We start from the raw sequence: 25,200 nt of genomic DNA on the forward strand, positions 1-25,200 counted from the left end.
CTTTTGGTGAGCTAGGGTCATGTTCAAGCTTGTTGTATCATCACACTGTACACCCGAAACTAATGTAATATTGTGTGTTGACTATACTCAGACAAAAAAAAAAAAAATTAAAAACATAAAACTGAGCACAGTGCTCCCTGTCGAGTGGTAAGCACAGTAAACGTCAGCTGATGTGACTGATAGACAAAAAGAAAAAGAAAAAGACAGGTACTACTCTCACTTCCTAAAACAGCATTATAAAAATAATATGGTATTATTTACCTATGAAGATCCTGGGGTGCCTTCTCTGAATCTGCAATAAAATATCTCTAAGAGGTCGTCATTTAAGATATTTTGGAACTCCCAAGCTCTGCAGAGCTGACTATCTCACAAGGCAACTCACTTTGCTTTAAATATATCTAATTGTTGGAAAGGTTCCCCTTAATCCTAAACCAAATCTACTCCCTTATCACCTACAATTCAATCCTGGTTTTGCCTTCTGAAATAAAGCAGAATAAATAGTATCCGTCTTCTATGTGATAGCTCTTCAAATATTTGAAGGCAGTTTCCACAACCTTATGAGTATTTTCACACAAGGCATTTAATATCTTTTAGTATCCCAGTATGGTTTGAATGATTTGCATAAATACACACACACACACACTTTAAATATTAAACCACATTAAGAATGAATAACAGTCAAATTTAAGAACGAGAGTAGGGCTTAATCAAAACCACAACTTCTCTTAATTCAATTAGCCAATGTATGCTACATCAAAACCAAGATTTAATGATACAGAAAACCGCCAAGGAAACATTAAGTAAGTTTATTGGTAAAATGGAAACAAGTGGTAAAGTTACTTGTAAACATCAGAAGAATGTGATAGTTGCTGCAAAGAAAATGAGAGCGGACAAGAAAGGTCCACCAGCCAGGGCCGTGAGGCTGGCAAGATACACAAGTTTTTTTAAAAGTTACATTGCTCAAGGTCATCCCACTAGGGAATGACAGAGACAGTGTTTGAGCTTGGGAAGTTCTGTCCTGGAGCCTCCAATCTTAACCACACACAATACTGCCTCTCCACACCCATTCGGCGCTTGCTCAAGGAAGAGGCCCAACCAAGACATGTGTAAAGCTAACTCTTCCAATCAGAATCAGAATAATTATACACGGTCATGAAATCCACTTGAAAAAAAAAAAATCCACTTGAAAAAAAGAAAGACAACATAGCTTAAAGAACAACTTACAAGTTGCTACCGCAATCAAGAACTAGGCTGCGATGGGTGTTGTGGAACTCAGTAACGAGAAATCCCAGAATCCTTGAGGAGTACAGACAAATGTGTCTGAAGGAGGAAAGACAATCCAGTTTATTGTGTTGCCAGGCCTCCACAGTCTTCAGGAAGACAGCCGTTATCTGCACCACCCGAGCTGTCTTCCTACCACACAAGTGACAGCAAGATCAGCAGGCTCTGGGGTCCTCCTTTGAGGAGTACGGGGTCAAGTTTACTGCAACAACTGTTGTGTGTTCTCTTAGGGGATGTATCCTGTGGTGTGGCTGTAACAACTCTGACATGCAGTAATGTTTGTCTAATGATCTTGGAGTCCTCCACCGGTCCCTAACTCAGCTGCTGCTCAGAGAAAAAAGGGAAATCCAAAGGCGCTGTTGGCCTTAGGGTTCAAGTGCAGCAGCCCTGTTCCCATATAGGCACAGGAAAAAATTTTAAAAGAAATGATAAAGTCTATATACCAATAGCTCTCATGAACAAAGATGCAAAAATCCTTAACAAAATATTAGCAACCCCAATTCAGCAACATATAAAAAGGTTTATAACATGTAAACATGACCAAGGGGAATTTATCCCAAGGTTTTATTTTTAGTTCAACATCTGGAAATTGTTAATATCATATGTCCTATTAAAAGAATTAAGGGCAAAGCCATAAGACCATTTTAATAGATAGAGAAAATAGACTAGACACAATCTAAAACCTACTCATGATCAAAAGTCTCAACAAATTAGAAACAGAAAGAAATTTGCTCAACCTGATTAAGAACATATATAACTGGGTGCCTGGGTGGCTCAGTGGGTCAAGCCTCTGCCTTCGGCTCGGGTCATGATCTCAGGGTCCTGGGATTGAGCCCCCCATCAGGCTCTCTGCTCAGCGGGGAGCCTGCATCCCCCTCTCTCTGCCTGCCTCTCTGCCTACTTGTGCTCTCTGTCAAATAAATAAATAAAATCCTTAAAAAACAAAAAAACAAAAACAAAAAAGACCCACTGTGTTATCACCATACAGTTAGCTATTTTTTTAAAAATGGAGACAAACAGAAAGGCTAGAAAAAAATGTCTGGTCACAATTGATTCTTGAAAAGGTTGCAAAGCCAATTCAATGGTGAAAACATTTTTCTCAAAAACTGCTGGGACAACTGGAAGTCCATGTGCAAAAAAATTAAAAAATAAAAACAAAATCTCGGACCCTCGTGGTATACACAATGCATGCCTCAAAATGAATCACAAATCTAATTATAAGAGTTAAAATTATAAACTATCTAGAAGAAAACAAAGGGGAAAATCTCTATGGCCTTGAGTTAGACTAAGACTTGTTAGCTATCAGATCAAAAACAAATAATAGTACCATCATAACACCTTTGTGCTTCAAAAGACAGTTACTTTTGAAGTCAATATCTAGTTACTTTTGAAGTCAATGTAATATCCAGCATGTATAGATTAAAAATATATATAATTCAATAGGAAGACAAACAACACAGAGATAGGCAAAACATTTGATTAGACATTTAATCAAAGAAATTCTACCAATGGCTAATATGCACAGGAAAAGATGCTTCACATCATTAGTCACGGGGCAAAGGTAAATTAAAACCCAAGATTCTACTTCATATTTACCAGGACAGTCATGGTCCAGAAGAGTACTAATACCCTGTATTGGTGAGAACGTGAAGAAACTTGAACCTGCCTATGTTGGTCAGATGCGAAACGGCAAAACCTCTTTGTCCGACTGTGAGGCAATTCCTTTAAAAAGTTAAACTTAGCATGACACAGCAATCCCTCTGTTAGGAACAGGTCTAGGAGAAATGGAAATGTATCCAACAGAAACACTCCCATGCACATGTTCACTGCAATATTATCCCTACCAACCCAAATCGGAAAACAATCCAGTGTCCGTCCACTGGTGAGTGGGTTAAAAAACAAAAAAGAACTGCAGTACGTTTGTGCACCAGAACACTGCACTAAAAAGGAACAGTTATTCATGCGTACGACATGAATAAACCTCAAAAACATTCTTATGCCAGATAAGAAAAGATGACATATTTGTGTGATTATATTTTTAAGAAACGTATACAGATGCAAACAGACCAGTGGTCGCTTAGGGTCAGGAGTGCAAGCGAGGACTGAGCACAGATGTGCACAGGAAACTCTGGAGGGTGATAAAATGTTCTAAGATTGTACTGTGAGAGTTGCACAATGACATACCTTTACTAAAAATCACTGCACCATAGACTTATGAAAAACATGCATGTGAATCAAGAGAGCACATTAAAAATGAGAAGGCAGGCAATGAATTCAAAACAGCTTTTCAGCTTTTAATTTCCTGAGACTGAAAGATATCAGCTAAAATGAAATGATTCTAAGTTAAAAACCAAAGGAGCAATTAAAGATTCTGAACAATTTGTGCCTAAAGGGGCCAGGCCTCCCCACCCAGAAGATACCATACTAGAACTCAGCAATGTCTGATCTATGGTACAAGGCAGCTCCTTTGTAAGTTCAAGGGTGCAATCTTTCCTGATAACAAAAATAAAAACACATAAAAAGGGCACTTGAAGCATGAAGATCACCGCAGGGAATATATAATTCACCAGGTAACATCGACCTTGTCCTCTGACTACACAGAATTCAGTAACTATACGGTAACCAAGCACTGTACAGGGATTTTAACATTATAGGTATTTTAAACTGAAAGAACCAGGATGAACTTCAGCAACACCTGCCTCAGAATCTGTATTTGTCCAACCTACTTGAAAAGGCAGCTTATGGTCAGGGAGCAATTCCAGAGAAAAATAAATAAGCAAACAAACAAAAAGTAAAGACCTGAATTGTAATTACAAAAGCAAAGCAAACTCCAAATAATTCTGCATGAAGTGATGTCTATGTTCTCTAATACTAATTTATAGAGAAAGTCCCAATGGCATTTTGTCCATCATGAAAATTATTGTTCAAGATTTGAAATTCTGTAGCAGAATGTTTTGACATGAAAAGAGGAGAAATGCTTACCTTTTCCCAAATTAAGTTTACATTGAAGTCAAATATGTATTTTTTTTTTATTTATTTGACAGACACAGATCACAAGTAGGCAGAGAGGCAGGCAGAGAAAAAGAGAGAGAGAGAGAGAGAGAAGGAAGTAGGCTCCCCGCTGAACAGAGAGCCTGATGCGGGGCTTGATCCCAGGACCCTGAGATCATGACCTGAGCCGAAGGCAGAGCCTTAACCCACTGAGCCACCCAGGTGCCCCTCAAATATGTACTCTTCACAGCCAGGTGAACTCTGTCTTCCAATGGTGTCATTATGGTATGGTAAGATTCACAAAAACATTTTCAATGTTTCAATCACCGTGTCAGAAGATGGGCCGTGTCCAGGAAAGAGAAAGGACTAGTTCGGAACCTGAGCTGACCACAGAAAATCAGAGGTTAATTCCTCCTTTATTCTTTGAAACTATTTCCAAGCATTTGTTTTGCAGCTTCTAATTAGTAAGACAAATATGACACTATTTCTAGGGATTGACAAAGAAATGTGTTGTGGTTAATGCCTTTCCCCAGTTCCCATCCTGAGAACAAAGGTAAGAGGAGTAACAAGGCCATGGCACCACTGTAGGGCTGATGCGCTTCAGAAGCTGGCTCCCTCCACAACGTTATTAAAGTTCTCTGAAGCGTTGCTACTAAGAAAAAAATGTCAAAAGAACTCATGTTGTTTATTGTTTCTCGAACCTGCTGCTATTTCAGTTTGCACCTAGGCAAACCAGCCCATTTTACTTTGGAACCTACTGGCACCACCACAGGTAATAAAAACTTGATTCCAAACTTCAGTGGATCTGAAAAGGAGACCAGTGATTGTGAAACAACTAACAGTCTATAAAGAAGCAGATCCCCAAGTTGTATTTTAGGGAGATGCTACGAGGTAGGCTTGCTATTTCTCTAAAATCATTAAAGCTACTGATGTCGTGGTTTCTCCTCTAAGGCAGTAAGTGCGGAGAACAGATAGGACCAAGGCTGCAAGGGTGCAGAACGACAATAATGGCAGAAGTGATGATCAACAAATATTCAGTGATGCACGCTGGGGCTGAAGAGAGAAAACTGTGACATGGACTGTCATTTAAACCTCCCAAATAAGTATTTGAGGGAGGCAGCCTAAGCTGTCAGAGAATTACTTTAACCTAGTCCTGATAATAGGATGAGGTCTTCATGGTTGAGAAGTCAGAATCCCCTCTGCTTCTCTTTGAAATGTACCTGAATTCATTCAATCCAAGGGATGATGGATGTTTCATGACCCAATGACTTCCTATAAATGTACACATGTTCAAGATGACTTGTAAAGGGGTAAAAATAGTAATTATTCATCTAGGTTCCTTAATTTCCATATGTATTCATCTGAGGCTCAGATTATATGGACTTGCCAAAACCACGGGTGTAGAGACGCCCCTCCCCCAGGCTGCTGCCACTCCCCTCACACACCATCACCTTACAAAGCAGAGGAGGAGGCTGGGTGCCACTCCTCCAGTGTCTAACAGCCCTATTTACAAACACAGCCTCCTCCACACAACCAGGCTTTGGAATCTATGTCAATGTTTGATTTATAGGACTAGACGGGAACCCTCAAAGTGCACTTCAGACTCCAACAAATTTCTTCTTAAACACACCATGATGCCTCAAAAGATTTAGGTAACAAACTTCCAAATTTTCAGAACAATGGTGAGATCGGAATGACCTAATGAGGCACAGCACAAATTAAAATAGATTGACAGGGCGCCTGGGTGGCTCACTTTGGTTAAGCAACTGCTTTCCGCCCAGGCCATGATCCTGGAATCCCAGGATCAAGTCCCGCATCAGGCTGGGCTCCCTGCTCAGCGGAGAGTCCGCTTCTCCCTCTGGCCCTCTCCCCTCTCATGCTCTCTCTCTCTTAAAAAAAAAAAAAAAAAAAAAATCTTAAAGTAGATGGACAATACAACATTAATTCCCAATGCTGAATCTGTACTTTTTAAAATAATGAACAAATTCATTCATCTGTAATGCTTCACATGTGATAAGGGAAGATGATGAAAAGTTGAGCTTTAAGGAAAGATAAAAACACAGCCACGCCATGTGGGAGGACAAGAAAAGAGAGAGAAGATGATGGAAGGCCTGGGTGATGGCTTAGAAGACACACAGGGAGCCAAATGATGGGATCCAAAGCTCGGCCAGTCCATCTAGAAGAGTCCCTCCTGCTCTCGGAACTCCGTTGAGTCGCAGCCTGCACTGATGACTGCGTCAGATGTCTCTCAGTGACATTCTCCCTTCTGGCAACCAACCGTTCTGACTTTGTAACTCATCAGTGCACAATCGAGATGTGAATCCTCTGGAACCAGGATGCTGGCTTTCTGTTTCATTCCTGGATCACGAAACTGCTCACAAGCATGTTGTGCCTCTCTAGTCTACAGTTAACCAATGACTGACCGCACAGACTGGCGAAGATCGTGGTTTAGCAAACACTTTACAGTTCATTCTGCAAATGAATCACTGCCACTCAACTACATGAGTAGCTTCTAGGTTTTCATTTTCTGGGGTGTGGGTGTTGTGGGCTTTTTTTGTTTGTTTGTTTGTTTTTTGTTTTGTTTTTTTTTGACTGCAGGAGTGGTAGTTCATTGGTATTAAGGGCATAGCCAAAATAGTTAAAATTATCTTGAAAGCCTTCATTTTAGACCAAGGAATATCCTAAAACATTTTTTTAAAGATTTTATTTATTTATTTGAGAGAGAGACAGTGAGAGAGAGCATGAGCAAGGAGAAGGTCAGAGGGAGAAGCAGACTCCCCGTGGAGCTGGGAGCCCGATGGGGGACTCGGTCCCAGGACTCCAGGATCATGACCTGAGCCGAAGGCAGTCGTCCAACCAACTGAGCCACCCAGGCGTCCTAAATCATTTTAAAAATTGTCCTTTCTTATCAAGGCCCAGTCAACAGTTAGAAGCTTCAGACAACATGGAGTTACTTATTAACAAGAGCTCTTATGGGTAAAGCAATGAATATCAAGGTCAAATTTATCAACAGATCCGTAACTTTTAACCTTGATTCTCTTTCCTCTTTCCATGTGTTCAGAAAATGCAAATCTGGGATTTGGAAACAGTAATTCAAAAATGTTTCCCATCTGGCTAAGACTCCGTGTCCTAACTTTATGGACCACAGCTTCAGTTTGGGCCAACAACAGCTTCCCAAATGTCCCACGTGGCGAAGCCAGGTGAATGGACAGAAGCGGAAACACAGGGATGAGAGGACTGCCGCCTTCATTCTAACTAAAACCCCAGCCTACTGCTTTCTTTCTCAACTGCCACAGCCATGTTTAAGTTATAACTGCACCTTCTCAATGAGAAGAACTGTGCCTTATTATTGGAACTGGCAGGGGCCTTGACATTTGAGTCATCATTTCACGATGCCGATCCCTTACCCTGGTATACAAATTAAACAGAAATACAAGCCAGATGAAATATAGAGGGAAAAATCTGAAACCATCCCTTTAAACTGAATTAATTTTTCTCAACTCTACAAAATATACAGAGCAATTAACATGGGTAATAATACCATCCGCCTCGGGCACATTTTCAAAAATATTAACTTTGACATCAAAGGCCAAAACTGCTCAAACCCTTCTAACCAAACACTTCACTTCTGTAAAACAGAACAGACAGCTTTAATATTCTCTAAATTATAAAGATAGAATAGTTCCCCTTCTAAATCAACTGCAACTATGGGCAAAAACACACACTTAACAGCTTTCCTCTTTTCTAAACAGCTTCAAAAGTGGGTAGCAATCGCTAAACACGTAAATGTATAGAAAAATATGCACATGTGATTTAAAACTTGTGTCATCACATAGAAAAAAATAACAATTCATTCAGACTAAAATATCCAAATGTGCCTAGCTGGAATTTCAGGTTTAACCGCAGGTGTTCTGAAATCACTGAACATAAATAATGAAAAATGAGAAATCACAGGACCCGGTCACCCTGAAGAAATGGGCATTGTTCCCTAGCTTGCAAGCATTTTGTTGAAAATTTTTCCACTAATTTCAAAATGATAAAAATCAGTTGTAACATGAATGCTATATAAAATCCTCAGAAATGTCTTGGGTCTGCTTCCAGGAGGCTTTTCCCTTGTTTACTTCTGATGGCAGGTGTTCTGGAAAATGGGATTTTTCATTCATTCATTTTAATATTCATTGTAATCATCTCTACAACTCTCCCTTTTAGCCCAAACCAGCCTGTTCATTTCCAAAAGCCAACGGTTTCCCCCAGAATGCTTGGGAAGACGCTGAATCACCTACAGGAGCTTTACTGTCCTCAATACAAAATACTGACCGGCTCCACGGGAAGCTGAACTCACATACATGCATGCGTCTACTCCAGAACAGTAGCATCTTTATTGTTTACTACTGTATTTCAAAGAGTAATGATTAACTTTTCTTTACATTTCATTATTTTAATGCTGACTTCTCCTAAAATAAAAATTCACCTGAAGGAACACATTTGTGTAAACGGATTTAAGATTCACCTTTTAGCTTTTCATTTCTTTATAATTTATAACCCAGACTTTCCAAAAAGGGGCTTCCAAGAAATTCACAATAATTTAGTGGTCACTGTGTTCTCCACATAGCAGTCATGTTCTAAAGGAAGGAGTTTCTGTTTCAATACAAAACTCTACTTAGAAAAGAAGGCTTGAGATCGTCCCTTAGTTTCCCAACTTTTAGAAAATCCATTCTTTGGCAAACTGACCCAAAAATAGGATATAAATCAGATGTTCCGCGATTATGAAATTTCAAGCAGAGCACATTCGAAGTGGAGCTAGCTTTTCACCCCCATTTCTTTTAGGAGAAGACAAGCAGGACCCAGGATGTGGGATTTGGTTTTACCATCTGTCTTTTTAAGTTGACTTCAAAATCGGTGAACTAGTCATGGGCTTACAGTACCAGGTTTTTAGGGAGTCCTATCATTTCTGTAATTACTATGGCTGGTATTAATAAGTGTCTTCTTTTTATATGCAGAAATAAATTAATGGAAGAGGCAGACACTATGCAAAATGGCTGGGAAGGAGGCCAAACCTTTCTACATATATCCAGCCACTAGTGACTTCCGAAATGGCACTTTAAGCTCTCTTGCCTAAATAATTAGCAGGACAGCCAGCCAGCACGTAATTTACTGGAATAATTACGCACTCTTCCAGCTCCCGTCACCCAGTTCCAGCCCATGGCCACTTACCTTATCTTTGTTCTCAGTGCCACAAGCCTCGGGCTTGGTCCTGATCACGAAGGGGGTGGACAGGCGCAGCAGGACCCTGTCGAAGGCGGCCTGCACCCGCGGGGACACGATCTCGAAGCAGTCCTGGAACTGGAGCATTTTATGAGTGTCGCACCGCAGCTGTTTCCGCAGGCCTTCCCCCAGCTGGAGGACGGACATGTGCGGATCAAACATCAGGTGGAACGGGAAAGCTCTGCAGAAGGTGCTGATGCTGATTCTGAGGTCCGCGGGCACGTGGGAGGAACCCTGGGGAAGGTTCTTCGGGACGTTGGTGTTTTCCCGTTCTTTGATAAGGAAAGTAAGACAGCTGCAGTTGCCAGGGGTCGAAGCGTCGGAGCCCAGCTTCTCAGCGGCCACCCGCTCCACGGCCACGTCCAGCCGGTAGATCTTCTTGGCTGCGGCCTTGATCATCCCCAGCATCGCGAACCCCACGGTGTGGTGGGGGTGGAAATAGTGCAGCATCAGGGCACGGTCGGGGAGCTCCCTGCACAGGAACGACGGCGACTCCAGCGTGGCCTGTCTTCCGCAGGAAGTTCTAATGTGTTCCAACAAGGCGTCGAAGCCGTTAAAGAAATCCTGCAAGGTGCCACCCACAGCTCGAAGGACTCGCTCATTCTCATCGAAGCATACAGTGAAGAACTCCTCACCAAATCTCTCTTGGATTTCCTCAAACTTCAAACCTGGAGGTAAACAGGAAGGCAATGTTAGGGAAGTCGAAGAGAATTATCGAATTTATAGCTTTTTTAATGCTTATCAAAGGAGATAACGAGTGAGAAGTATTGCCCTTGGGCCTACAGATTCCCAAAGTGATGACTTCAGTTTGAATTAGAGAAAGTAAATTTCATTTCATCTTCTGGAGGCTTCTAAGATGGAAAGGCGCATAAACTTCGGAGTCTTTTTGTTCATTTTTCAATAGTCTCATCTTTTTAGAGCAGATTTGGATTCACAGCAAATCTGAACAAAAAAGTATGGATATTTTCCAGAGAACCCTCTCCTCACAAACACACAACTTCCCCCTCCCCCGCTATTGGTCCTAGGCCCCTGTGGTACCTTTGTTACCATCCATGAACCTACAGTGACCCAGTATCGTCTCCCAGAGTCCACAGTCTACATTAGGGTTGACTCTTGGTGGTGCACACCCTTGGGTTTGGATAAATGTGTCATGATCTGTGTCTACCATGAGAGCATCAGACAAAGTAGTTTTGCTGCTCTAGAAATCCTCTGTGCTCTGCGGACTCACGTGTCCCTCCCCTCCACCTCTACAGCACAAACTGTCCACACGTTGCTCATCGAGCTGCTCACTCTTCTTCCCAATACCATGAAGCATTTGTTATAACTGGCATGAATAAGACCATCTGAACGATCTCCGTCTTCGTTAAAGCAACTTTTCAGAAGCAACTAGAGCACTGTTTCTCTATTGTGCCCATGTGCTATTACTATCTTGCTTATCAAAGTTCATTTGTTAAGTAGAATATATCATTCAGAGAAGGAACTTATGGTACCTGAGTGTGGAAAGGCGTCAGATTGTCCAGTGTCAAGAGAAGGAATTAAGTCGGGCCCCGGTGAGAGAGACCCAACAAGGAACTAAAAATGGCAGGTCTGTGGGCTGAGTTGCATTCTTCTACCCACAAAAATGAGAGTAGCCAAGAGGAGAGCAGTAATCTCCCCAGGAAGAGTTAAGAGCTTTTGTTTTCTCAGTTCATACTTCCACATATCATGGCCAAAGGAATTCTATGTTATAGCAATGGAATTATAACAAAACACACACACACAATGCTTCATGCAGAAATTAGAACAGTCACACATGATCCACCCTTAAAGATCACCTGAGGAAAAAAGATGGAGGGAATTTATGGCCCGAAGAGGAAGTCTACAGTGCATATACAAAAGTTGACTGTGTAGGCAAAGGAATCCTCCACATGGAGTCATGCTACGGCTTCTCCTCGGACGTTGGCTGAAATCAATACATCTAAGTTCACATATTCATATTTTCTTGCCTCGTCTACTGCATCTTATGAGGAGGTCCTAAAGCTAGGGCAGGATTGGGAAAAGACACAGGTCACCTTGCTAGCATCCTGTTCAAGTGCAGAGCAGTCTGGGTTGCCTATGGCTTGGTTTGCTGTTCCTACTTTGTCATTTCTAGGGGTTCTCCCCACAGAAATTGGGGACAAATCAGTCAACAATAACCCTTGAAAAATAGTCAAACACATCAAATATTTTTTGAGAGAGTACTACAGAGTATAAACATTGTGAAAGCCAAGTGAAGAAGTCAGTTTGACAAAAAAGTCCTTAAAAGCAATGTGAAACGAAAGCAGTAGAAAATCTAAGTAAGAAAGAGGTCTTTTATTAAGAAGAATTTCACATTAAATTTTGGTTTCATAGATCTGACATGCAAGTCCAGCTGAGAAAGTCACCCATTGGGATAAAAATACGACCACACATCCTACGTGGTCATGGGACAAGACTGCCCTTCAGCTGTGCTGAGTTCCCTAACAGTAATGCCAGCCCAGACTGATAATAATAGGGTTCTTCTGTCCAGTCCTCCAGTGTAGAAGGAAAAAAGCCAGGTGGTTGACTCTCACTGCAATTTGGCTTCTGTTCCAACTGCTCTGATGAATCTACTTTTATAAATGCTTCAGCCAATACATGCTGTTCAATCCCTACCTTAGTTTACCATGTTTGTTGTTTTTCTTTTAATTTGACTCTACTGATCATCTCATCGTCCTAAGCCACCCTTCTCTCTAGGCTTCTAAAACCATGCTCTCTTGGTTTGATGACTGTCTGAAAATTCCTTCCAAAAGTATCTTCCTATGCCAAATCCTGGTATCATCATCACTGCATAACTAAAAAGTTCTAATACAAATTAAATGGATAGCTCTTCAAAGACTATGTTCTTGGTTGCTATTAAGTGTTTTCCTTACAAAAAAAAAAGTCTAATTAAGACTAAATTCCAGGGAAGCCTGGGTGGCTCAGTGGGTTAAAGCCTCTGCCTTCGGCTCAGGTCATGATCCCAGGGTCCTGGGATCGAGTCCCGCATCGGGCTCTCTGCTCAGCAGGGAGCCTGCTTCCTCCTCTCTCTCTGCCCGCCTCTCTGCCTACTTGTGATCTCTGTCAAATAAATAAATTAAAATCTTTAAAAAAAAAAAAAGACTAAATTCCAAACAAATAAAAATTCCTCTAAGCTGACTATACTTGATGAACTACATAATCCAATGTGCCACTAAAAACATTTAATGGATTGCTTCTATTCTTTGAAGAGTTTGATCTTAAAAGGATTCAGGGTCTTTATGCATAGAAAAGGAAAAGAGAATTTCTTCTAACTTGCTTTTTTCATAACACTGAAAATGTCCTCAGAATTATTAAAGGACATGTATATATAAACATAATACGGTAAGCTTATGTTCTATTTCCAATGCCAGAATCCCCCCAAATCATCCAGAAAATAACAAGTAAATCCACCAGGGGCACAAAGTAAAAACTACTCTGAGTACAGCATTCCACCAGCTAGAAATCCTCACTGTCTTACAAAGCACTTCGGTACAAGGAATTCTTCAGTGATGACGCCAAGACCTAGGAGGATGCTAGAGAGACTTGAATCAATAAAGAGAAGCTGAAATATATTGAATATTACACTCAAATCCTATACATGGCGTTTCTATAAAATCACAATCCTTGATTAACTAACAAAGAATTTTGTTCTCACAATTATTATGGAACTGTACAAGATCATAAAAGAAGAAAAAACTTCCAGTTGGAAACATGGAAATCTAGCACACATTCGCTGTTACTCTTGCAAACATGCTATAAATCAATAGCCAGAACTTACATTTCAAACCTTGCAAATACCCTCCTTACAGTAACTCACTTGACACATATAGACAACGCTCATCTTCTCCCACCAGAAAATGCTATGACAGCCTGACATTTGGGTCTATAAGAATACAATCCTCTAGGGGCAAAACTTACCAAAAAAACTGCTTTCAAGAACAAGTAAGTTAGAAGTTGGAATTGTAAATTACTGTTAATCCACCTCTTTAGAAAAATGAAAAGCCTGAACGTGACATCCTTTAGCTGGAAATAATCTATTCACTGATGATATGAATCTTTTGTCCCTCATCTGCTCTCCGTCTGACTTCACACTGTGCACATCTTAAGGACAAGGACATCATCCCCTTTCTGTCTGCATACCCATCACTAACATAATGTCTGGCACACAGACACTAAGATTTCATTCATAGAAACTAAGCTTGCCTCTCAGTGTTTGTTTGAAAATTTAATCAAGCTTTTAAAGCTCCAGTGTGTCACGTTTAAGGATACCTAGATGACTAGACACATTCTTTTCTGATATGAGACTCTACAGATAATTAAATCACAGTGGGGTTAGGCTGTAACAGAGGCACATGGGAATACTATGAAAGTATGCAGACAAGAATGTCTGACTCTCTCCTGTGAGAGATAATGTCTGACAGAGACTGATAGAAAAAGCAGGTGTTCAAAAACCCAGTAATGAAGGAACAATCACATTAATGGATGGACACTAATGGAATACAGATGAGCAAGAGAAATGGAAGAGTCCGGCGTGATCAGGGAAGGGCAAACAGTAAGTGGGTAACATCCAGGGAACAGGAGTAAGGGGATGAGTTGTTACCTCATGAGCAATGTAGAGGCTGGACTGAAGGGAGCCAAGACCAGAATCAAAGACACCACCCAGAGGGAGGCTGCAATGTCTTTAAAAGATTATAGGAATTAGAGAAGTCCCAGTGAAAGGAATGTTAAGCGATGTCCCGAACATTTTCAAAGATGTCTTTACACCTTAAAAAATTCTTATCAGGTAGGTATTTTTGATTGTCCTCATTTTACACATGAAAAATGTTAAGAGATTTTTTCCCAAGTTCTCTCAAGGTGCCCAAGTTGGTCTCAAGGTGAAGATTGTCTAATACTACACCTTGTGAAATAAGCGCAGTGTCGAAAGAGAAAAACCTCTGCGTGGGAGGTGGGAAATGCATGTCTTGCTCAACATTGTATGATCAACGCCCAGCATTCTGTGTGACCTTTAGTAGGTGCTCAATAAATATTAACTAGATGTTGAATGAACTAATGCATCAATGAAGTCAACAGAAGAGTTATGAGGAAGAGTCAACAGTTATCAAATGCCACAGCAATGTCAAGTAAGGTAAGGACAGAAAACTGTAAATTGGATGGGTCAGCACTTTGGGGACCTTGGACAGCAATAACAGTGGAGGGGAAAGGGCAGAATACAGGGTGTAAGGGGTTAAGGAGTGGGTGGCAGATAAACAAATAGTATTCAGAATGTGAATTAATATTGCTAGGATAATAAAATTACTTACTTTGTAAAACTATAATAAATCTACCTCTAGACTTGGAAAATGGTGCTTTCATTGAGAACCAAGTAAATAGCAAGAGAAGGCACCAAAGATACAGCACAGGCTAGGATCTTGGCTCCTTCAGGGGAAGCTCTATCAATAAAGGAAGGTTTTTAAGTCCAGATCCTTATCACCCAACAAGGACACTGGTCTCCACTAACACAGAGAAACACCAAAGCAACAGGGGTATCCTTAAGCAACATAAAGTTCAACCGAGGATGGGAAGTGCCTGGCAATTACATGCTTCTGTGACTGGCAGACACCCCATAATTTTTTTTAAATTATTTAGGCCTCATCAACCTAATATCTAAATAATGTAACTCAAGCACAACTACATCTTAAGTCCAAACTTTATAAAGAGATTTCACTACATATTAAGGAGATAATTATCTTTTTAGAGAAACAATTTTTTTCACCTCTACTCAGCTATAACTGACACATAACACTGTATAACTTTCAGGCATGCAGTGTGTTCTTTGGATACATTTATGTTGCAAAATGATTACCCTTGTTGTGTTAGCTAACACCTTCATCAGGTCACTTAATTCCCTTTTTTTTTTTTTTTGTAGTGAGAACATTTATGATCCACTCTTTTAACGACATTCAAGTATGTAATACATTATTGTTAACAATAATCACAAAGTTGTACAATCAGTTCCCAAAAAACTTACTCATCTTCTAACTGGAAGTTTGTACCCTTTGACTGACATCTCCCCAATTCCTCTATCTCCCAATCCCTGGTGACCACCATTCTCAGAGTTTGGCGTTTTTAGATTCCACATACATAAGTGATAGCATATGGCACTTGTCCAGAAACAACTTTTTTATCTAGCTAGCCCCTAAGGTTTTTGTCAGCTAATTTGAGGACACTTCTATGAAACTATTATTCGAATATCATGCCGATCTACAAAGAAATGACTGAAGCTGATCTCCACCCAGAGGATATTTAACAGTCAATATTATACATATAGGTCTAGACAATAACAAAGGAGAAAGGCTCTCAACAAATCCTAGCGCCCAAATTCTAATTTTAAGAAAATTGTTCTTAATCTGATCCATCAATACAGTTTCATTTGAATCTCTGTTGGAGTGATATCAAACCTCTGTAGTTTCAGAGTACTCTGTCCTTAAGGAAGTAAAAATGCTAGGATAATAATGCAAGGAATGACCCTACCAATTTTGGTCTCAATCTATGAAGAGTTAAACAATCCTTTTCTACTATTTTGGAGACATGTCATTCTCCTTTTGATGACTCTGTGACATCTCTGTCCCCCTCCAAAAAAGAACACAACTTATGTTACGTATTTGTTTTTAAGTCTAAGTGAACTAAAATTAGTTAATGGTTTTAAAGTTTATGATATACTTAAAGAAAACAGGACATACACTCGGATTCTTAAAAAAACAGGGTTTTAATATCTTTGAGCTATTAAAGAATTTGCTAAGAATTACAACAGGGGAGCCTCTAACAGATTTTACATTAATCCTTGAATACCCAAAGGAAGAGGCATTATCAGATGCATATTAAGTGCTTTAGGGACCAAAATATTTATGATGGTTAAGTCTCAAGTTTTTAATTTTGAGAATATGCGAAGATAGGCTTTAAAATATGCATAGCATATAAATTTTAATAGTGGGAAACATCACACAATGCAGATGAAGCCAAACTGAATATGTTTTTCACCCAGAAACCAAATCTAAAAATTAGAACATCATATGGATTGATAAATGCACTACACACACACACACACACACACACACAGGACACTGACAGATTATCTTTAAATTTATAATATGAATGTTAAATAAAAGTTACTGAACTGACTCCTGTTGGGTACATTTTATCTATACTTTGGAACTAAACCATCTCAGTAAAATCCCGGGGCTGGGAAGCTGGAGGGAAACAGAGGAAGTAGTTGAAAGGAAGGAAGTAGGAGCATTCTGAAAGTCTCTTTTCAATGGCATTTGGGTGAGTAGGGACAAAATATAGTCTTAGGAGGAAAATAAGTAATAAATTGTTTTAAAATAATGAGAAAACATGTGGGTCTAATTTGAATAACAGCAGAAGGAAGATAACCAATAATGGGAAAGCAGAGGCAAACTTTCAAATTATGAAGGTAAAAAAATATATACATATGTTGATTCAGCTTCATCAATGGAGGGAAAAAATAACGGAAAATGATGTAAAATAAATAATCAGAAATCAAGATGGAAGAAAGAAAATCAAGTAAATTACATACTTATGTAAATGTAAACAAATCCTCCCATCCAGGGGCAGGAAATCTCACTTCTCCCATAGGAGTACCACTTACAGGAAGCAATTTAAAAAATAAAAGGTGGGCAGTAGCAAAGAATTCCAAGAAACTACAAGCGAGGAGCGGTACTAATATCAAACAAGGTAGAATTAAAGTTAAAAATGTGAATCAGGATAAAGAGAGACATTATATAACAAAATCACAATTTATAAAGACCTCAGAGATACAAACCTGCATAAGCCAATCAACACTGTAGATAAATACACAAAGCAAAAACAATTAGGAACTGATTGCTAATGTATACATGGTTTTTATGGAGCGATAAATATGTTCTCAAGTTGCTTTAGTGATGGTTGTACAACTTCATGAATATACTAAAAACCCTGAAGCATACACTTTAAATGGGTGAACTGTAAGGTATGTGATTTATATTTCAGTAAAGCACTTATGTACTTAAAAAATTAAGAATAAAGGAACTCTATACAATTACTTGGGGGAACTTTAATACACATCTCTCAGGACCCCATCGCTCTAATAGACAAAAAAGCAAAATCATAGAGAAGGTAAATAAAAATACATAAAACATAACAATAAATAAATTTAAAAAAATAAAATTATACTGGAAAACCTGAATGTGCCTTTTCCAGAACCAAAACGATCAGAGATTAAAAAAACAAAGTCATTGATTAATTGAATACATATTAACAATAAAAAGCAAAAACTAATAAGAAAGTCAAAACAGGAAAAAATGAGATTAAAATTATTAACAAGCAAAATTCAAACACATATGTATAGGTATACAATGTACTAATCTGTGTACTTGCATATATATCTTTGTATACATATGAAGAATTACAAAAATTCCTCAAAAACTGGGCCAGAAAATTTCCATAATATATTTTAAGTAAAGATTTTGTAGATCACATTTTCTAATAGTAATAAAAATAATAAATATTTACAAATAACAAAAAGATGACCAAAAATCATCTTGAATTAAAGAGAAATTTAATTCTCTCTTGAATTAAAGAGAAAATCAAAATTGGAATGATAACTTCTAAGAAATCAATGAAAAGACTACTTCATACAAATCCTGACAGCAAAAACTGTATTCAAAACAAAGATTATGTCATCAATGTTTTCAGCAAAAAGCAAATAAAAAGCTTCCAAACTGAGGGTTGCTGGAGGGATAGGGTGGCTGGTGATGGCCACTGCGGAGGGTGTGTGCTATGGTGAGTGCTGTGAATCCTGTAAGCCTGATGAATCACAGACCTGTACCCCTGCAACAAACACTACACTATATGTTAATTTTTTAAAAAAAGCTTTCAAATTAAGAAAGCTGTGTTGAGTTTTTAAAAAATTTATAGGTAAAAGTTGAAATTGAGAGAAAAATATACTAAATTAGGAATGAGAAAGATGACATAGGTACTTACAAAGAAGAAATAGAGAAATCAAAAAAATCACATTTTGCCATCAAACATATAAATGTAATGTTAAATAGATAATTTTAAGGCAAAATATAAATGACCAAAATTCACCAAGAAATGGACAATCTGAGTTTTGCCTGGTCTTTAAAATAAATAATTAGAAACTTATTTAAATATTTGCAGGCCATAGAAAAAAATTTTAACTACTCAATTATTTTTTTTTAAGATTTTATTTATTTATTTGACAGAGAGAGATCATAAGTAGGCAGAGAGGCAGGCAGAGAGAGAGAGAGGGGGAAACAGGCTCCCTGCTGAGCAGAGTGCCCAATGCGGGACTTGATCCCAGGATCCTGAGATCATGACCTGAGCCAAAGGCAGAGGCTTTAACCCACTGAGCCACCCAGGCGCCCACTACTCAATTATTTTTATTAAGGCCACATAATTTTAATGCCAAAACTTGATGTAGTATGCTAAAACCAATTTCTCTTATCAGTCTTTGCTGAAGCAGTAGCAAATAGAATCTATAAACTTATAGATAAATACATTCTGACCAAATACTGTTTATATCAGAAATGAAAAGGTATATGGTGTGCCTGGCTGGCACAGTCCGGGGGAAAATGCAGCTCTCGATCTTGGGGTCGTGGGTCAACCACTACATTGAGTACAGAGATTACTTTTTTAAAAACTTAAAAAAAAAGAAAGAAAGAAAGAAAGAGATAGTTCTATATCAGAAAATCTATCAGCAAAAATTATCACATTCAAAAAATTGAGAAAATGATTTTATCAGTAGTTTTTGAAACGTCCAAAAAACTCTTGAGAGACCACCTGAGGGTTTGGGGGGGCGGGGGTGTGAGCCTGGTGGTGGGTATCAGGAGGGCACGTATTGCATGGAGCACTGGGTGTGCTGCATAAACAATGAATTTTGAACACTGAAAAAAATAAAATTTTTTAAAAAGTTTTTGAATAAAGTAAGGATATAAAGAAACTGCTTAAATATAATAAATGTTGCTTTCCAAAAATCAGAAGCAAAGCTTCTTTTAAGGGTAAAACACTAGAAATGTTTCAACTAAAATCAGAGATGAGATCGATGTGTTTCCTGTCACCATTATCCAATATTATGTTGCAGTTTCCAGCAAGTTCTAGGAGATATGTAAATAAATAATAACACTGAAGAGTAAAATTATTTTTTTGATAATGAAAAACACTGTACTAAAATACTTCTAATTTGGAGGCTTTCTCTTGTTTACTTGCTTTCTTTCCTCTCCCCTTAGGTGCTCAAAACATTTATAACACATTTTCTAGAGAAAGAAAACCACTAGAATTTTAAAACTGTAGTAAAGTAGCGGAATATGAAATATAGAATCAATAGCTTTTCTCCGTATTAGCAGTAAGAATCTACAAGTAGAAATGGGAAAATATTCAAAGTAGAAATAAAAACATTGAAGTCCTATATTTCATGAGAAAGGCATAGAACTTATATTAAGAAAACTATAAAATCTTAACACAGCAAACAAAACCCAACAAATGGGAAAATGTTCCATATTTTAGAATATGAAGACCTTCTATTATAAAACTACCAATTCTCCCAAAATTAATGTATAAATTTAATGCATTTCTTATTATAGTCTCAACAAGGCTTCTAACCAGTACAATCATTTTAAGATTCATATGTAAGAACAAATGCTTAGAATAGCTGCAAAATGTTTAAATAGAAAGATTCCTTTGAGGAACCAGATACTAGAATAAATGAAATGCACTCCAACTACCTTTGTTATGTCCACAGGAATAAACAAAGACACTGAGTCAGAATACAGAATTCAGAAGTAAATCTGTATATATGAGAAGTTTTAATGTAGCACAAAATAGCACTTTAATTCAATGGGGAAAGAATGGTTTACCTAATAAATGGCACCAGCCATGTGGAAAACAAAATTAAATCCCATCTCACATCACAAACAAAATCAAAATTTAAGATCAATTAGAAGGTTAAGATGTAAAAGACCAAGACCTAGATGAAAATCTAAGAGAGTACATGCATTCTTTAATTAAAAGTGGCAAACCAACACAGGAAAAGACATAAAGATGTATTTGAGTTGGTAAGATACAAAGCTAAATTAAAACTGTCAGAATAATGTTTAGAGTACAATTTTATTTTAATAAAAATGTGGGTGGGGGCACCGGGGTGGCTCAGTGGGCTAAAGCCTCTGCCTTCGGCTCAGGTCATGATCCCAGGGTCCTGGGATCGAGCCCCGCATCGGGCTCTCTGCTCAGCGGGGAGCCTGCTTCCCCGCCTCTCTCTCTGTCTGCCTCTCTGCCTACTTGTCGTCTCTCTCAAATAAAAAATAAAAAATCTTTAAAAAAAAAAAAAACATGTGAGTGTGTGTATGTGTGCATACACTTTGTTCAGGTCACTGTGATCCACAGACTAGAATTATTTCAACAGCCCCGTAATTAACTTTTCTGCTTTCCAAACTCTCTGCAATCCATTCTCCATACATTCTTCAGGATCATAAATCTTACATGTCATTTCTCTGCATTAAGCCCTCCCAGGATTATCCACAGCCGTTAGAATAAAATACAAGCTCAGCAAAGTTCGACCCAGCCTTTTCTCTGGGCCGATCCTTATCTCCCCCAATTTGCCCAATTCACATCCTCGCACAACCACCAAGAACCACTGGGAACTTTCCTAACATGCCCAGCAACCCTTGTCTCCCACATGGGCTCCTGTATGTGCTAGCTTTTTATTTTGTTTCCCTAACGGAATGCTGTTCTCCTAACCCACTTAGCTAGCTGTCTGCTAAGACTCACCTTACAGACCCTCGCACCTCCGCTCCTCCAGCATGCTTTCCCTGACACTCACCCTGAGATAGCGGCCTCTGCGGCACATTGTGATTACCCTCTAGCATCTATCACACAACATTTGCATGTCTGTCCACTCCTCCACCAGACCTGACCTCTCTGAAGACAAGAGTTACATCCTATTCAACATTTATTCTTTCATTTGTATAAGAGACACCTGGTCACCTGGTCACCTGGACACCTGGTCAGTGTCCGTCTCAGTGCTGAGTACTGGGAGTACTACAGAGACCAGCACAGACCAGGATCTTCCCTTTTCTGAGCTACGTGAAAGATGGACCAATCCCGAAGGGGAAGGTACACTCCAGCAATGATCCAGAACCCACATGGTGAGTGTCATGGTAAGGGGCACAGCACCTGAAAGCACGTACCAGGGACCCAGTACAGTCCACTGGGTCAAAGAAAGTGTCCTTTAAAAGTGACACACCTGAGGGATAAATAAGTCATCTAGGCAACCCAGAAGAAACAGAAAGCAAGGAAACCATTCCAGACAAAAAGAACATGACACCAAGTTCCTGGAAGAGAAACTCACACGGAGTTTCAGAGAAGCAAAGCGAAGACCAGTGTTGGAACGCTCATTACTCGCACACTGGCTTGCCCATAGTGGATTTTTTTTTTTAATTAACAGATAAAAGAATAAATAATAAATAAATGCAACCATGTGTCACAAGACTTATACATAAAATAAATAAGGAGCACATTACATAACACATGTAAAAACTATACTGTACTACTTTGTATAATTTTTCCGTTGCTTTCTTGTGGTGTTGCCACCTGCCGGCAGGCCCTTCTGCACGGGCGTGTCAAAGGGCTGCGGCAGGAGCGATGCGATAAGTGTGCGCGCTTGAGCGCTTACCGGGAGTGCTTGTTCCTTTGCCAGCAGCCAGCCACAGGTGAGAACCCGGGAGGGCACAGACTCAGGTCAGCACAGGGCCATCAGGCAACCTTATCAGAGCTCTGCGCTATGTTTGCTGTCACAAGCTGGCCACCTGGCTGGTGACAAAGGGCTTCTCACATTTTCCAGGCTTCCCTCCCAAGCATTCCAGCGCCCGGCAGTGGAAGACAGTAAGCCCGAAGCCCAGCAGCAGGGTGGTGCAGATTCAGAGAAACACCCACACACGCTAATTCCCAGAGGAGCTGGGCACACACCAGTCTCTGCCCAGTATTCACACCGGCACCCCGCTTCTGCAAGAATACGGCAGTGGCTTGCAGGCTTTGGAATCTCCCTGCAGAGAAGTACTCGTCCTCTCTCATACCCACACTCTACTCCTCCTTCCCTGATGGCTACGAAGGTGGAGGAGGAGGTTATGATGCACGTGCATGGACTGCGGCTTCTCTGGGTGGTGACCGGCCCTGCTCACAAAGGAGGCCACCACAGCGGCAGCCGGAGAGCCTCAGTTCCACCAGATGGATGGGCAGAGGGCAGAATCAAAGGGGCTAATCATACCTAATGCTTCTACAATCGCTAAATTGTGATTCACCCTCCTCCATGGCTCCAACCTGGTCTTGGGAGCTGTGCTTCTGTCCAATTTGTACAGAAAGGATTCATTTCTGGAATGAAAGCGGTGTTGTAGTAAAGAAATAAAGTCGATGGGAATCTGAAAATGTTTACAACTTTCCAAACGAATTAGGTAATAAAAAGTTAGCCAAAGGCAAAAATATGTGTCTCCTAAGCCAAATAGCATCAGATTTTAAGGGTGACAGAAAGTAGTGCACCGTACATCCGAATGTGACTTTCACAGTAACATATGGCAGACTTCATAGGATTCCCAAAGAAGCAATCCTAATGGTTTTATATTTCTGGAGGATAACAGCATGAGATTACGTCTATGTTTGTTTAAAGAGAATTTCTAGTGATACGGTTTCACAGAAGATCAGCACACGGGGTCACCAGGCACACTGGAGTTGTACTGGCGCCGTCCAGCCTCCATGAAAACCCAATGGTCCTCACACATAGTCCCCCTTCTCTACTCCCCACACCTCCCCAGGAGGAGCTCCTGAAACTTGCTCTCCCAACAGCATCCCTACGAGTCACAGAGTTCTTTCCTTCTTCCACTGAGGCAAAATCTATTCCTGCAACTTGAGTCCACTGGTTCTAGGACAGCCTCTGCTCTCCCCCACAGAAACCCTTTAAGGCGCCTGAAAATAGCTCACAGGCTCTCCTCCGCCTTCCCATCTTGTTTTCAGAGAACGAATTCAAAACACATTAAAGGCAGCTCACGAGAGCCGTTGTGAGTAGGTAGGAAAGGCAAGCGCACGGGAGAAATAACGGCAGGTGTGATGGGGAAGGACGCTGCGAGTCGTGACGTGGAAGGAGACAGGCGGGCAGCAGAGACACAAGAGGTCTGCTTCGGGTCGGGGAGCCCACGGGAGAGGCCTTTCCTCAGGGCTTGCACTCCTGTGCGTGTGTGAGCTGTGACGCGGGGAAGTGGGGGTCTGTACTTACTCCTCCTCACTAGAGCACACGCTCCAGACTGTATTTGATTTATTCGCCCTGCTCCATCCACATCTTTGGATCGTGCGTAGATGAGAAGTTAGGCTGGGTAGGGAAGCAATTCAGGGCTGTGGGGCAGGGTGGGGAGCGGGGCAGTGCCACCAGCCCAGGTAGGGACTGAACCCATGACCACTGGCTCTTCTGTGGGGGGAGGTCCCCCAGGAAGGGATGACGGAAACATCTCGAGCACAGCAACTATTCGTGGCTGTTACCATCTGGACGTGAATCTGACAGGAACCCTGAGCTCTGTTCATCGTGTTCCACGAGCAGCACACGAGGGAGAACCTGACCCCTGCAAGAACTGATGGAAACGGTTATCTTCTTGAATCAAGAGAGGAGGAGACCATATGCGCCAGAGATCTCCTGTTATCACAAGCAAACCTACACTCTGTTTGGATTCATGGTTTATTTGGGGAGACGGTTATGTTCTCTCGACTTCTCTCCCTCTTATGACACAGCCATGTCCGTTCTCTGTGTCCCTCAGATTGCTATACGCCCACACATTCTCTACACAGCTGGGTTTATCACGTACACCAAAACACTCTGCTTTTGCCACTTTTCATGTAATATTTTCTCTCTAGCACACACTGGAGGTAGTCACAGCAGTCAGCTCTCATCAGAGTCTTGCTCTGGAAATTGCCTCCAGCTGAAGAAAGCTCCCTGGGCAGGTGTCCTGTCCCCTCCCCAGGGCAGCGAGCACCCCCAGGCGGCCGGTGCTGGAGGTGAGCTGGAATACAAGGGTAGTCTCTTCCTCGCCTCCTGGAAGGCGAGTCTGAAAAGTTGAGCCAAGATCCTTGCTGTGACTGGCTGTGACTGCACACGCCCACCGGCCCAGTGCCCCCAGCACCCATCCTGTTTTCTTCCCAGCCTCACAAGGAAGTGGTCTGGTGAGATGTGGAAGGTGCCAACCCAACCCACGCTACCCAACACTCAGAAAGGACAACAACTGGAGGGGAGGCCGTGAGCTCACGGTATTCTCAGGACTTGAAACCTAATGACTTTGGCCTGGTTGGGCCATTGATAGTGAGGGATCCTGAGCACAAATCTTCACCAGAGTCTCTTTCTGGGGAACCAGAGCTACGACATCACCAACATTCCCCCAGGCTACAGCGTCCTCTTGCCACATCACTCTCACTCATGATACAACAGCTGTGTCATGTGCTTGAAAGCAGACTTATCGTCTCTTAATTCACCATTTCTTCATAGTCTGACCGCGGGTTGTTGCCAATATTTTGCCATTATGAAGAGCATTCAGTAAACACCGC

General features: G+C 40.6%; 1 protein-coding gene across 2 annotated transcripts in view; it reads right to left on the minus strand.

Moving 5' to 3' along the window:
* Nucleotides 1-25,200, minus strand: part of GUCY1A2 (guanylate cyclase 1 soluble subunit alpha 2) — a 327,843-nt gene that overhangs the window by 246,730 nt on the left and 55,913 nt on the right. For both annotated transcript variants that reach the window (XM_045077525.1, XM_045077524.1), the window contains exon 4: nt 9,487-10,205. In XM_045077525.1, coding sequence (XP_044933460.1) covers nt 9,487-10,205 — 719 coding nt within the window. The remainder of the gene's footprint in view (nt 1-9,486; nt 10,206-25,200) is intronic.

The sequence above is a fragment of the Mustela putorius genome, unplaced genomic scaffold, assembly GCF_011764305.1.
Source record: "Mustela putorius furo isolate JIRA1106 unplaced genomic scaffold, ASM1176430v1.1 tig00000198_pilon_pilon_pilon, whole genome shotgun sequence".
Taxonomy (NCBI): domain Eukaryota; kingdom Metazoa; phylum Chordata; class Mammalia; order Carnivora; family Mustelidae; genus Mustela; species Mustela putorius.